Source organism: Notolepis coatsorum, assembly GCF_963971535.1.
Source record: "Notolepis coatsorum genome assembly, chromosome: 9".
Lineage (NCBI taxonomy): Eukaryota > Metazoa > Chordata > Actinopteri > Aulopiformes > Paralepididae > Notolepis > Notolepis coatsorum.
In genome coordinates, this window is record NC_140173.1 from 35530135 (window position 1) to 35547165 (window position 17031).

Below are 17031 nucleotides of genomic sequence, written 5' to 3' on the forward strand. Positions count from 1 at the left end.
GGTGATACTAGGAGTTGAGCTTCTCTACTGTTGTTGATACTAGGAGTTGAGCTTCTCTATGTGATCAAAGATACATGTTCATTCATCACCCCACCTGCCTTTACAGTAGGCCCCACCATACCATATGGTATTTTATTATCATTTTATTATCATCATTATCATCTTACTAGAGTCACAATATTGTAATATCACGATATTGCAATATGTTCTAATTTATTACCTTTTTTCAACTGCAAATTATGTCCCCAACAGAAAACGTTGTTAACATCTGCAATAAATATATATATATATAAACATCATCTGTTTTATCTAATATAAAGTATTCAGTCTGTTGACCTCATTCCAATATTTGTATTGCAGTAAATGGGATTGTCAAGCAAAACAAAAAATGTATTACAAATAATATATATATTTTTTTAATATTGATACTTGGTGTCACTGTAGCGATATAAAATCAGCATGCAAAATCTTGCAATGTATTGCTTTATCGACCCCCCCCCCCCCCCCCTACTTTACAGCCCAGTCTGAGTGTCTCTTAGGCAGAACAGAGTGAGCGGCTGCCTGTTCAGCCCCTTCACATCGATACAGGGGTTGAACATGGGGTAGAGGGGCTGCGAACACGGGGGCACGGAGACACTGTGAAGGAGGCTCATGGTGTCCGCGTCGTAGAACAACAGCTCCCTCTTCCGCAGGTCCGCCAGCACGCCCAGCTTCCTCACCCGCGCCACCCCGACGGACAGCACCTCCTCCTGGGCGTCGTGGCACGCCAGGTACTGTCCGTCCCCGTGGTAGATACACCAGGAGGTCTTATCCACGCCGAGGTCGGAGGGCCGGCGGTCTTCCCCGGCCGCCGGCCCCGCCGTCACGCCGATCAGCCAGTAGGGCTTGTCCTGCACGATGACCTCCCAGTAGTGTGGGCCGGCGGGGAGCTGCTCCTGGGCCAGGACGCTGTACTGCGAGTCGTAGCGCTGAGCGGCCGGGGGCTCCGCCGCAGGCTGCCTGCTCCACGACACCTGCCTGCCGTCCAGAGAGACCTGCAGCTGCGGGTGGGCGGTCTGGGAGTGCAGTGTGAGCGGGCTCAGATCTGCAAATACAGTAACACACAGCAGTGGAGGGAGAATTTACCATGAGTAAGGATGTACCCAGTCGGATGTGGACTTAGTAAACACAGGTTTATTAAGCTCAAACAGAGTATCAAGTACAAATAGGTCGAGAGTTATTGCCAATGCTGGATGACTCCAGGAGTGATAAGGCCTAGTGTGTATCGGCAAATCCCAAAACGTCATCAGCCGCGATCATAACGGGGTAAAACTTTTCAGACGCACCTTTTCCAGCAAAACAATTAATTCAGTTGAGTCGTATCAAGTTCAGATGTTGTTTAATTGCGATCCCATCGATCTCCAAACATAGGATGCACAACTCCAAAACAAAAGCGAATGAACATATATATACTACAAACCAAACTGCGAATATTAACGTGCTTGTGGTGTGGTTGTGGTGGTGGTGTGTGGTTGAAAAACTGTATGATTGCCCCGTCTTTTCCAAATCAAAACTGCCCTTGTTCCCGGTATACATCCACTTTAACACCTGATAATTACCAGCTGATAATTATCATTAATCAGCGAACCATTAGGCCTACCATTTCCATACCAGGGGGAGCAATCATTCCAAATAACCAAAATGATTCTGTTTCATTATAAATATATACACAATATAGAATATAGAATAAGTTTAAATCTAAATATCAACACATGATGGATTAAAAAGAAAACATTTAAATAATAAGCAATATGGCTCCAACACTTAGTATCCCTCCAAAGAGCTCTAGAATCCAGTAAAACCTAGGTCTTTATAGTAGAGAGAAAGGGATTGTGAGTAGGCCAGGTATTGGTTTGGAGGTGGTGGTATCAGGTGAGAGACAAAAGGAGGATGAATGGGGGAGGGTAGACAGTTTGGAGAGGTGTGGGGGGAATAACAATAATGGGACAGCACGTGTTGGAACATTACTGGGATCTTTATTCCACAGTGTATAGCAGAGATCTACCAGCCACAGACAACAGCTACTCTGCATAGTATTTGATATACTGTAGTGTTGAGTGTTATTTTAACCCTTTCCCTGCCACACTACTAGGGCTGTCCCCGACTAAGGATTTGGATAGTCGACTATGATTGGCCAAAATTTGCCGTTAGTCGACTATTAGTCGACAAAAAAATATATATATATTATTATTATATATATATATATTTTTTGCCGTTAGTCGACTATTAGTCGACAAAAAAATATATATATATTATTATTATATATATATATATTTTTTTTTTATCATTCCATTTGGGCTGTGGGGGGTGCTTAATGTCTGAAGGAGTCGACGGAAGGCTTCTTGTCCTCTGCAAAAGCATGCAATTGGTCCACTGATGGATACATCTTGATATTTGTCTAGTCTAGTGTGTTCATTAGATGGGTGAAATCCTCTTTCAGTGCCTCTGTGTCTGTTTTCGTAGGCAGTTAGCCTCTGCTATGCGTGCCATTAGCGTTAGCCACGCATCTAGGCCTCTTTTCTTTTGGAAAGAATGATTTTTTTTTTTTTTTATAAAAAATCGTTAAATTTTTTTTGTATTCGACTAAGAGGTTGGCAGTCAACTACGGCTCCTTTCAACCGATTAGTCGACTAATAGGGGTCAGCCCTACACACTACAGAAGGTTAACCCTTTAGGTTAACCATTTACTATCACACTACCGACAGCCCCTGTAAATGTCCAAACCCAACCCCCTCCAATGTACAGTTTCCCCTCCTACCCCACCTACCCGTCCGCATTCTCTCAACCTCACCATCCTCTCATCCTCATCCTCTCATCCTCACCATCCTCATCCTCTCAACCTCACCGTCCTCATCCTCTCAACCTCACCATCCTCATCCTCTCAACCTCACCCTCCTCATCATCTCAACCTCACCATCCTCATCCTCTCAACCTCACCCTCCTCATCCTCTCAACCTCACCATCCTCATCCTCATCCTCTCATCCTCACCGTCCTCATCCTCTCAACCTCACCATCCTCATCCTCTCAACCTCACCGTCCTCATCCTCTCATCCTCATCCTCTCAACCTCACCATCCTCATCCTCTCAACCTCACCATCCTCATCCTCTCAACCTCACCATCCTCATCCTCTCAACCTCACCGTCCTCATCCTCTCATCCTCATCCTCTCAACCTCACCATCCTCATCCTCTCAACCTCACCATCCTCATCCTCTCAACCTCACCATCCTCATCCTCTCAACCTCACCATCATCATCCTCTCAACCTCACCGTCCTCATCCTCATCCTCTCAACCTCACCATCATCATCCTCTCAACCTCACCGTCATCATCCTCTCGTCCTCTCATCCTCTCAACCTCACCGTCCTCATCCTCTCATCCTCATCCCTCTCAACCTCACCGTCCTCATCCCTCTCAACATGCCACTCTACTAACATGACCAAACCCTTGGGAAGTGTTGGCACAGGGCGTGAGACAGGTCGTCCACCAGGCGCTCCACGGTCCTCATCCTCTCGGGGGCGCAGAGCTCCTTGTCCACCTCCCTGACCGCCGGCAGCTCCACGGGTTTGCTGTCGCACACAATGTAAACCATTCAATCTATCCCATCAGTTGTGAATAAATTTTTTTTGAACTGCCGACTGGTGAATATACTGTACTCACGCAAGGCCTTGAGCTGTGATTTGCTGTTAGAGAAAGACAAAGCAACATTTTAGATTCGATTCGATTTAAATGTATTGGCAAATGGCACATTCACACACACATTCACACACACCTTCACACACACATTCACACACACATTCACACACACATTCACACACACATTCACTCACACATTCACACACACACATTCACACACCGACGGCGGAGGCAACCATGCAAGGTGCCAACCTGCTCATCGGGAGCAATTAGGGGTTAAGTGTCTTGCTCAAGGACACATCAACACGCTGCCCGGGAGGAGCGGGAATAGAACCGGGAACCTCCGGACCACTGTCGCCCCATGTGTATTGTCATCATACAGCACAAGTACAGCACAACAAAAATAAGTTGGCATCCAACGAATGTGCAAATGAAACAGTAAAGTCCATTAACAATAGACAATTGTTACAACAATATACAAGTGATTATTAAATGTGATATATGTATATAACAAGCTATAACAAAGCAATTACAGGGTATATGCTAAACTAATGTATGAACAGTATATTTATGCTATATACAGTGGTACAGGTATAAATGGGTATAAAACAGGTATGAATATACTATGGTAGTAAGCCATGCTGGCCAGTGGTATAACTGGCAGCCATTGGGACAAAACGGACGGACGGACGGACGGACGGACGGACGGAGACAGACAGACAGACAGACAGACAGACAGACAGACAGACAGACAGACAGACAGACAGACAGACAGACAGACAGACAGACAGACAGACAGACAGACAGACAGACAGACAGACAGACAGACAGACAGACAGACAGACAGACAGACAGACAGACAGACAGACAGACAGACAGACAGACAGACAGACAGACAGACAGACAGACAGACAGACAGACAGACAGACAGACAGACAGACAGACAGACAGACAGACAGACAGACAGACAGACAGACAGACAGACAGACAGACAGACAGACAGACAGACAGACAGACAGACAGACAGACAGACAGACAGACAGACAGACAGACAGACAGACAGACAGACAGACAGACAGACAGACAGACAGACAGACAGACAGACAGACAGACAGACAGACAGACAGACAGACAGACAGACAGACAGACAGACAGACAGACAGACAGACAGACAGACAGACAGACAGACAGACAGACAGACAGACAGACAGACAGACAGACAGACAGACAGACAGACAGACAGACAGACAGACAGACAGACAGACAGACAGACAGACAGACAGACAGACAGACAGACAGACAGACAGACAGACAGACAGACAGACAGACAGACAGACAGACAGACAGACAGACAGACAGACAGACAGACAGACAGACAGACAGACAGACAGACAGACAGACAGACAGACAGACAGACAGACAGACAGACAGACAGACAGACAGACAGACAGACAGACAGACAGACAGACAGACAGACAGACAGACAGACAGACAGACAGACAGACAGACAGACAGACAGACAGACAGACAGACAGACAGACAGACAGACAGACAGACAGACAGACAGACAGACAGACAGACAGACAGACAGACAGACAGACAGACAGACAGACAGACAGACAGACAGACAGACAGACAGACAGACAGACAGACAGACAGACAGACAGACAGACAGACAGACAGACAGACAGACAGACAGACAGACAGACAGACAGACAGACAGACAGACAGACAGACAGACAGACAGACAGACAGACAGACAGACAGACAGACAGACAGACAGACAGACAGACAGACAGACAGACAGACAGACAGACAGACAGACAGACAGACAGACAGACAGACAGACAGACAGACAGACAGACAGACAGACAGACAGACAGACAGACAGACAGACAGACAGACAGACAGACAGACAGACAGACAGACAGACAGACAGACAGACAGACAGACAGACAGACAGACAGACAGACAGACAGACAGACAGACAGACAGACAGACAGACAGACAGACAGACAGACAGACAGACAGACAGACAGACAGACAGACAGACAGACAGACAGACAGACAGACAGACAGACAGACAGACAGACAGACAGACAGACAGACAGACAGACAGACAGACAGACAGACAGACAGACAGACAGACAGACAGACAGACAGACAGACAGACAGACAGACAGACAGACAGACAGACAGACAGACAGACAGACAGACAGACAGACAGACAGACAGACAGACAGACAGACAGACAGACAGACAGACAGACAGACAGACAGACAGACAGACAGACAGACAGACAGACAGACAGACAGACAGACAGACAGACAGACAGACAGACAGACAGACAGACAGACAGACAGACAGACAGACAGACAGACAGACAGACAGACAGACAGACAGACAGACAGACAGACAGACAGACAGACAGACAGACAGACAGACAGACAGACAGACAGACAGACAGACAGACAGACAGACAGACAGACAGACAGACAGACAGACAGACAGACAGACAGACAGACAGACAGACAGACAGACAGACAGACAGACAGACAGACAGACAGACAGACAGACAGACAGACAGACAGACAGACAGACAGACAGACAGACAGACAGACAGACAGACAGACAGACAGACAGACAGACAGACAGACAGACAGACAGACAGACAGACAGACAGACAGACAGACAGACAGACAGACAGACAGACAGACAGACAGACAGACAGACAGACAGACAGACAGACAGACAGACAGACAGACAGACAGACAGACAGACAGACAGACAGACAGACAGACAGACAGACAGACAGACAGACAGACAGACAGACAGACAGACAGACAGACAGACAGACAGACAGACAGACAGACAGACAGACAGACAGACAGACAGACAGACAGACAGACAGACAGACAGACAGACAGACAGACAGACAGACAGACAGACAGACAGACAGACAGACAGACAGACAGACAGACAGACAGACAGACAGACAGACAGACAGACAGACAGACAGACAGACAGACAGACAGACAGACAGACAGACAGACAGACAGACAGACAGACAGACAGACAGACAGACAGACAGACAGACAGACAGACAGACAGACAGACAGACAGACAGACAGACAGACAGACAGACAGACAGACAGACAGACAGACAGACAGACAGACAGACAGACAGACAGACAGACAGACAGACAGACAGACAGACAGACAGACAGACAGACAGACAGACAGACAGACAGACAGACAGACAGACAGACAGACAGACAGACAGACAGACAGACAGACAGACAGACAGACAGACAGACAGACAGACAGACAGACAGACAGACAGACAGACAGACAGACAGACAGACAGACAGACAGACAGACAGACAGACAGACAGACAGACAGACAGACAGACAGACAGACAGACAGACAGACAGACAGACAGACAGACAGACAGACAGACAGACAGACAGACAGACAGACAGACAGACAGACAGACAGACAGACAGACAGACAGACAGACAGACAGACAGACAGACAGACAGACAGACAGACAGACAGACAGACAGACAGACAGACAGACAGACAGACAGACAGACAGACAGACAGACAGACAGACAGACAGACAGACAGACAGACAGACAGACAGACAGACAGACAGACAGACAGACAGACAGACAGACAGACAGACAGACAGACAGACAGACAGACAGACAGACAGACAGACAGACAGACAGACAGACAGACAGACAGACAGACAGACAGACAGACAGACAGACAGACAGACAGACAGACAGACAGACAGACAGACAGACAGACAGACAGACAGACAGACAGACAGACAGACAGACAGACAGACAGACAGACAGACAGACAGACAGACAGACAGACAGACAGACAGACAGACAGACAGACAGACAGACAGACAGACAGACAGACAGACAGACAGACAGACAGACAGACAGACAGACAGACAGACAGACAGACAGACAGACAGACAGACAGACAGACAGACAGACAGACAGACAGACAGACAGACAGACAGACAGACAGACAGACAGACAGACAGACAGACAGACAGACAGACAGACAGACAGACAGACAGACAGACAGACAGACAGACAGACAGACAGACAGACAGACAGACAGACAGACAGACAGACAGACAGACAGACAGACAGACAGACAGACAGACAGACAGACAGACAGACAGACAGACAGACAGACAGACAGACAGACAGACAGACAGACAGACAGACAGACAGACAGACAGACAGACAGACAGACAGACAGACAGACAGACAGACAGACAGACAGACAGACAGACAGACAGACAGACAGACAGACAGACAGACAGACAGACAGACAGACAGACAGACAGACAGACAGACAGACAGACAGACAGACAGACAGACAGACAGACAGACAGACAGACAGACAGACAGACAGACAGACAGACAGACAGACAGACAGACAGACAGACAGACAGACAGACAGACAGACAGACAGACAGACAGACAGACAGACAGACAGACAGACAGACAGACAGACAGACAGACAGACAGACAGACAGACAGACAGACAGACAGACAGACAGACAGACAGACAGACAGACAGACAGACAGACAGACAGACAGACAGACAGACAGACAGACAGACAGACAGACAGACAGACAGACAGACAGACAGACAGACAGACAGACAGACAGACAGACAGACAGACAGACAGACAGACAGACAGACAGACAGACAGACAGACAGACAGACAGACAGACAGACAGACAGACAGACAGACAGACAGACAGACAGACAGACAGACAGACAGACAGACAGACAGACAGACAGACAGACAGACAGACAGACAGACAGACAGACAGACAGACAGACAGACAGACAGACAGACAGACAGACAGACAGACAGACAGTGCCTGTAGGAAGCGCAGGTCGTTGCTCTCCTGCAGCAGAGCTCTGCTGGAGGCCCTCAGCTGGTCTATCTCTCTGATGTGAGCCTCCCTCAGGCTCCTCTGCGCCTCCAGCCAGTCCGTCATGTAGGCCTCCTCCGCCTCCACCATCTGCAGCATCAGGCGCTCGTCTCCCTCCAGCACCACCCGGATCCTGCTGTATTTATCTGAGATCCTCTCTCTGTAGTCTGCAGCAGACTCCTGGAACACATGGAGGACAACTCATCTGTTCTGAGCCCCCTGACAGCCCAGTAAGGCTGAGCCCGAACGTTGGAACGTTCGATCGTTACGTTGGCATTCGAATTCTAAATCAACATTCGAATTTTTTATTTTTAATAAACAAAATATATATAATTTTTTTATATATATATATTTTTTTTTTTATTTTTTTTTTTTTTTATGTGTCTATTCATTCTGTTTAAACCAATGGGGTTTTCCTTCACAGTTGCAGATAAAGATTAGGCTACACTAATATTATAGTATTAAAAAAACTGCTGAGTTATATTCATTAAAGAAAGTTGATTTAATAAAACAAAAAAATACTAATTTAATCATATTAATCACTTTATTCAAATTGAGGATTTAGTTTGAGGATATTTATTAATAATAATAATTAAAGAAAATTATAATAATAATAATAATATTTTTTTTTAATATAACGAAGGTTCAAACGTTCGTTCGAAAAACCCTGACGAAGTTTGAATCCCAAAAAGAGGCTTCGGGGAAACAGCCTTACAGCCCAGACACACCAGCCGCGCACGAAGGCAGGCGGGCGGGGCGACCAGCGCTTCACTTTCGCTCCCATGTTAACGGACGTAGCTGTGCCCACCACTGGCCGCGTGCGGGCACGCGACTCGCAGGTTGGAAGCGATCATGTTCGCTTTGGTTGGATTCAGAGGCGTGCGCTACGCGCATTTTCACAGAAGTACACTCAACATCTTTCAAATATTATTACCACACATAGATGTTGTTCAACCAGCTAATGTGTCTGTATCTTTCCCAATACAAATAAACCATACTATACTTTTTCAGGAGTACAGTCACACTGATCATCATTCTAAAATGAATTCTAACATTCTAATTAATTATATAATAACTGGTTATTCATGCAAAATGGACAATAGAACACTGGAACTGGAAATCTTAAAAAAATCGTCAAACGGGGACTGACTTCGCATATAGACTAGGCATTTACAGCTGTTCCAATGTAAATGTGCCTTCCTCCGTGCACTTTCGCCCGCTCTGAAGTCGGACTTGGTGTGCCCGGCCACGCGCGTGTACTCGTGCGCGGGCCGTGAGAGATGAGGATGTTGTCGCAGGATGTACAGTACAGTACGGTGACACGCGCTGTGCCTTTTCTCTTTGATTTCATTTTGAATTTCAAACCTTTATTTCAACTCATTTACAGTGACGACGAGCTTACAAAACAAGACACAGTTATCAGTAGATTCATACATATAGGCCCAATAAATAAGAATAAACAATAAAAGAAAATCAGCTAAGTCAGTTACAAGTCGACACACAGTGGTCGGAGATCATACTTTTAAATGCAGAAGGAAGAACCTTCAGAGTCAGTTGGAGGACATTCCAGGTGTTGGAAGCATCAAAGGAAAAAGTAGTTTTTCCTATTTCAGAGCAAACCGGAGGAACCCTAAGAACCAGCCAGTCATTTGAACGTGTAGAATAGATTCCAAGATTCCATTCCAACAGTGATGTGATGCAAGAGGGACGTTTACCTATAAGGGCTTTCAAATTAAACAAATGCCAATGATAGTTACGCCTTTCAACCAGAGAAGGCCATCCAACCTTTTCATAAATCATATCCTGTCATAAAGGACACAGTGGTGGATATAATATCTATCATAAAGGACACAGTGGTGGGTATAATATCTATCATAAAGGACACAGTGGTGGATATAATATCTATCATAAAGGACACAGTGGTGGGTATAATATCTATCATAAAGGACACAGTGGTGGGTATAATATCTATCATAAAGGACACAGTGGTGGGTATAATATCTATCATAAAGGACACAGTGGTGGGTATAATATCTATCATAAAGGACACAGTGGTGGGTATAATATCTATCATAAAGGACACAGTGGTGGGTATAATATCTATCATAAAGGACACAGTGGTGGGTATCATATCTATCATAAAGGACACAGTGGTGGGTATAATATCTATCATAAAGGACACAGTGGTGGGTATAATATCTATCATAAAGGACACACTGGTGGGCATCATATCCTATCATAAAGGACACAGTGGTGGGTATAATATCTATCATAAAGGACACAGTGGTGGGTATAATATCTATCATAAAGGACACAGTGGTGGGTATAATATCTATCATAAAGGACACAGTGGTGGGTATCATATCCTATCATAAAGGACACAGTGGTGGGTATAATATCTATCATAAAGGACACAGTGGTGGGTATAATATCTATCATAAAGGACACAGTGGTGGGTATCATATCTATCATAAAGGACACAGTGGTGGGTATCATATCCTATCATAAAGGACACAGTGGTGGGTATCATATCCTATCATAAAGGACACAGTGGTGGGTATCATATCTATCATAAAGGACACACTGGTGGGCATCATATCTGTCACCAGTAATAAATCTCAGGGCAGAATGATAGACAGAGGTTTAAAACACACCTATGTGTGTTTAGTTCAGGGCAAATAAAACCTCCTGATATATTGTATTTACCATCGTCTGTGTGTAGAGAGACTCCAGGTCCTTGATGGCGTGCTCTGCCTCACTCCTCCTCTCCAGGAGTTGTCTCATACTGGTCTCCAGCATGTCCTAGAGACAAACACAGAAGACAAACGAGAGACATTTTAACCCTTGTGTGGTGTTCTCCTTTAACCTTTGTGTGGTGTTCTCTTTAACCCTTGTGTGGTGTTCTCCTTTAACCCTTGTGTGGTGTTCTCCTTTAACCTTTGTGTGGTGTTCTCTTTAACCCTTGTGTGGTGTTCTCCTTTAACCTTTGTGTGGTGTTCTCCTTTAACCCTTGTGTGGTGTTCTCCTTTAACCCTGTGTGGTGTTCTCCTTTAACCCTTGTGTGGTGTTCTCCTTTAACCCTTGTGTGGTGTTCTCCTTTAACCCTTGTGTGGTGTTCTCCTTTAACCCTTGTGTGGTGTTCTCCTTTAACCCTTGTGTGGTGTTCTCCTTTAACCCTTGTGTGGTGTTCTCCTTTAACCCTGTGTGGTGTTCTCCTTTAACCCTTGTGTGGTGTTCTTCTTTAACCCTTGTGTGGTGTTCTCTTTAACCCTTGTGTGGTGTTCTCCTTTAACCCTTGTGTGGTGTTCTCCTTTAACCTTTGTGTGGTGTTCTCCTTTAACCCTTGTGTGGTGTTCTCCTTTAACCCTTGTGTGGTGTTCTCCTTTAACCCTTGTGTGGTGTTCTCCTTTAACCCTTGTGTGGTGTTGTCCTTTAACGCTTGTGTGGTGTTCTCCTTTAACCCTTGTGTGGTGTTCTCCTTTAACCTTTGTGTGGTGTTCTCCTTTAACCCCTGTGTGGTGTTCTCCTTTAACCATTGTGTGGTGTTCTCCTTTAACCCTTGTGTGGTGTTCTCCTTTAACCCTTGTGTAGTGTTCTCCTTTAAGCAGTGTGTGGTGTTCTAGTGAGTGTTACCCATTTAGGTCTAATTTTATTTAATAAAATTGTAATGTTATTACTGGGGTATCTGTAATTAAAATATATCACTTAACTCATTGACTGCCACGCTGTTTTCCCATCTTTAACTCATTGACCGCCATGTTGGGAACGGGATATGACTATGTGCTGCCAATGCATTAAACCTATGGAGTCGCTCACCTTGTTTGCAGGGCTATTATAACTATTTAAATATTATAGCTATATATGCAATACTATGGCCCATTTGACATCGAGTATCTATCGTTCAAGATGTGAAAAAGGAATATTTTTTCCATCCATACATTCCCGTTTTATACTGTGGTGAATATAAGTATGGTTTTAGAATGGTCTAGGGTAATTCCTGGGAGGCTAGTAATAGGGCTCAATGCATAATTATTATACTTAATCCATTGGCATTTCGTCCCTATACACGCTACAATAAAAAATTCAAATGCATATGATCGGTATATTATGTTCCATCATGCATGCATGAAAGGTGGGGGGGTCGTTTCTGATTAATTGATTGTCAATAACGGCATTCGTTAGTACAACAGCATACGCAGATCAGGGCGATGGCTATGAAAACAATGCACAACCAAGCTGAAATTGACGTTAAATTGCTCTTACCTGTGGCCGGTGAGATTACAAAAAGAATATTCCAATTATTTGATTGCCATCTGCTAGATTGTATGTCCATTTGGGCCACGACATAACCCCCCACAGCATAATGAATCGGGGTCCCGAAAACTATTCAATGCGATCGGGTGAAAATATTGATCCACGTTACTAGAAAACTTCACCCGGATGACTTTCAACGACGCACAGAGAGATACACAGAGTCTCAAATGGAGTGCAACATCGGCCGCATACCACCAGGCAGCGGTATTGTACTTTTGCGATTTCAGAGTCCTTCCATATGGTCACACAGCCTTCCTGGGTGATTTATGAATGGAAATAGCGAATAAAATAAATAACAATCCAATAACGTAACGTGGTTGGCGTTATTCGATTGGCGGACAAACACGTATATATACGTGGACGGCGGTGAATGAGTTAATATCTGTTTTATCAATGTTTATAGACCCATCGTATATTCTATATTATAGCTATGGAGACATACTATGGCTCATTTGAAATGCTTATATTTATACTCCCAACAGGTATATAGTATATTGCAGGGGTCGCCAATTAGATTTGCCCACGGGCCAGATTTTCCCCAAGCCGTTGCTTCGCGGGCCAGGATCAAAAACAATGGCTAATTTAATATACTGATATTGAAAAAAGACAAACGTTTTTCTCTGGTCTGCATCCCCCCAACAACCGTGTGCACTGCGCCGCACTGCACTGCACCCACTCTGCAATCCGCCAAACAAAGTTCTCACTCATCCATTCATTCATGAACAGCTCTCAGCTGTTGCAGATCCCCTTAACAATTGTGTGTATTGCGCCGTACTGTATTGTACCCATTCTGCAATCTGTTAAATAAAGTTTTCATTCATTCATTCATGAACAGCAGATCAGCTGTTGCAGATCACCGCGGCGGGTGATGAACAGATCAGAAGACAGAATGCATGAAAACACGACTCACCATACCTTGTTTGTTGTTCAGTCCTCCAAAATCCCTGCTAATGTTTGAAACATGTCACATATCCACTCGCCGCCCTCCAATTCCAGATTGGTGTTGAATGCAGCTACTTTATCTGCCAACTTTAACACAGTTGTAATAACAACCATTTCCTCGTTGTTGTTGTCGCCACATATTATGCAGAGAGGACGTCGGCTCGGCACGCAAGAATCACCGACCTGTTGCAATAAACCCGTATTTTAAGTATGGCTCCTGTTTATTAAAAGAAGCGTTATATTTCCCTGTTGCATTTCCCTATCCAAAGATGTTTGTTTTGTTTTTTAACACATTTGTTACTCGCTCCATCTCGAACGCGGAAGTGAAAGTTCGTTAGGGACTATTCCATTGGTTCTCCCAGTCCACGTGACCATTTCTAGCATTTCAATTGGCTATAGTGCTATTGATGACTACCGGTAGATAGATACAGCTTCACAATAAAAGACACCCTGGCGTCCCGAGTGAATATTTCCTGCGCGTAAAATAAATATCATATTCTCAAAATAATCTGACGGGCCAGAAATTATTGCTGGCGGGCCAATGTCGGCCCGCGGGCCGCCTATTGCCGATCCCTGGTATATTGTTTCTACAAACATCCGTTCCTGCCCAACCCCAGCCTAGTAAATAGTGGCCATTTCCCCAAAAGATTTGGAGTTGGAGAAGACCCCCCCATGTATTTGTAATCCATAGACGTACCTCGTTCATGTTGTGCTCCAGCGAATTTGCAAGAAGCAGGCTGGGAAGAGCGACACTATGAGGAGCCAGAGCTAGACTCAGTCGCTCGCCAGCTCTGCGGCCCCGCTTCTGCTTCCGATCCTTCGCCACGTACGAGGCCTCTTTGTCCAGGGAGACAATGTAAACAGACCCGGTGTGCCGAAAAATATGGAAATATCCAGTAATCTGACATGTGAACCAATGTCCAGTAGCTCTTGTCTTGTGTACAAAGGGTCAGCGCGAATATACCGGGCGAATAGACTGAACATGAGTATGAGCTCATGTATGAGCCGTTTCTAGCGAGACAAGAAGCCGCTGCTTGATCAAGCGCCGTCCTCTTGCTAAAATATTTACTCAAAAGGTAGGTGTTGAGCACCGGTCGTAAACCGAGGTCAGATTGATTATCCCATAACTCTTTAGTCCGAATCCCAGCTTCAAGCAGCGTCCCGCGAAGCGTGAGACATCTAGGACTCAATTTGTCTATAACGTTCAGGGCTTAAACTCAGCAGACCTCGGCTCACACACAGGAACCCCCCGTCCCCTCCAGTAATACAGTTGATTAAATGGAGTTGCGGGGTATATTTTTATTCTATTTGCACTGGGAAGGACTCTCTATATTCAGAGGAGGTCCATTTCCCTAATCCGTTACACGTATTATCACTATATGGCTTTACTTGATAAAACCAGGTTTATCAGAATCCACCTTTAGTCCTTAATGCATAATCATATGTCTCCTTTTACTTTACTTGATAAAGCCACACTTTCTAAAGTTTTTATCATTAATCAAAAAATGCATGGGGTGAAGTTACAATGCAAAACACATTTCATGCTTACCCGGTCGTCTGGTCAGAAGAAAGGATACAAATCATATTTATAAAGAGGTAATTTTAATTAGAAAAAGCTAGTTACAAAAAGATACTGAAGTGGAAAGCACCCAATTCAGTTTAAAATAAGCACAGAACAAAACATCTCATCATGGACGGCTTGTGCCCAGTGTCGAGCACCATTCTTCTCATCTCTCAAAAAAGTCTCTCCAGCTCAGTGTAAAAATCCCGCCTCTTGAAAGGGCAACCGTCCCTTTTATATCCATCTTACAATATTTCCGATTGGTCTAAACACAGTGAAGTCACAGGCTGTCATTTTTGTTTAGCAAACCAGAGTACAATACGTAATTCGTATGAGCTCCTCCTTCTTGGTACTAACGTTACTTCTCGTTACCTAGTGGTTTTTAAGTAACAGAAAGTCCCTTATTCCTTCAGAACAGACAACTGCTTTGTCTGTGGGGATCACGTGACATGGTACCGGGCACGAGGCCTCCTCTCCATAGTATCTCTTAAGGATCCCTCCAGACAAACAGTTTTTTACACATTATTCTTTTAGTATTTTTCTTTACTGACAGTCAATTATAAGCATGCCATTTTGAAAACTTTTACTGTACACATTTTAAACATTTAATTGTTATATAGTTTCTTTTTTTTTTTAAGATCTCCCCACTAGTTCCCGGACTCTGTCTTTCAACCCTCAACCCTTAATCCCCTGTTCGTCTGAAAGGGTTAAGCTCTTACAGCTCTCTCTCCCCTCTGCAGAGGCCCACATTCTCCAGGGTTCCTCCCTTTTCACAGACACCAGGCACCTTGTCTGCAGATATTAAAGGCTCATTTCCATTTTTTATAAGTAGAGCCAGCTATCCTCCAGAGTTCAGTTTAAAGATTATACTGGTCACATAGGAACGACTCAGGATGTCATTGTCCAAAAGTGTCGCTTGTTTTGTGACACTTCACACCCACTCTGCCATCCTGTGAGGTCTTTGTCCATCGTTAATTGAATAATTGAAAAATAAAGCATATGATTACATGTGAAAAATAGGTATATAGGGCTGTATTGGAACGACTCAGGATGTCATTGTCCAAAAGTGTCGCTTGTTTTGTGACACTTTACACCCACTCTGTCATCCTGGTCGGTCATTTTCCATTGTCTTAATAGCGTCTGTACTGGGGGACGAGATGGCGATTGTGGGGTCACGTGGCTGTGACTCTCCACACCCCCTCTGCCATCTAGATACCTTGTTACCCTGGTAGCCGGCGGGAAGACTTGCATCTGTTGTTCCCTGGCTGGACGGCTCGACAGGATAGGGGTCACGTTGTTGCTTGGTATCCGGCGGGAAGACTTGCATCTGTTGTTCCCGGCCGATGCACCCAGGCTGTTGTCGTCTCGGTCATCTTGGTCATCTTGGTCATCTTGGTCATCTTGGTCATCTTGGTCGTCTTGGGGTCGCCCCCTCTGAACTCTTGGATCTCTCCCATAGTCTGAGGTAGGTTGATTTGTCACTTCTCGGGCGACCCCCACGGGTCCCCGAGAATTGTAGCAGCAGTCCTCTATTGAAGTGTGGTTGGCCTGGTCTTGTGA

General features: G+C 45.1%; 1 protein-coding gene across 1 annotated transcript in view; it reads right to left on the minus strand.

The window, feature by feature from the left end:
* Window positions 1-512: 512 nt before the first annotated feature.
* The window catches only part of LOC311234585 (tripartite motif-containing protein 72), a gene marked incomplete at both ends in the record, with an annotated part of 47509 nt that continues 30990 nt past the window's right edge, over window positions 513-17031 (minus strand). The window contains 5 exons of the mRNA XM_084321832.1: window positions 513-1084; window positions 3474-3607; window positions 3699-3721; window positions 8601-8834; window positions 11361-11456. Of these exons, the coding sequence (XP_084177958.1) occupies window positions 513-1084; window positions 3474-3607; window positions 3699-3721; window positions 8601-8834; window positions 11361-11456 (1059 nt within the window). The remainder of the gene's footprint in view (window positions 1085-3473; window positions 3608-3698; window positions 3722-8600; window positions 8835-11360; window positions 11457-17031) is intronic.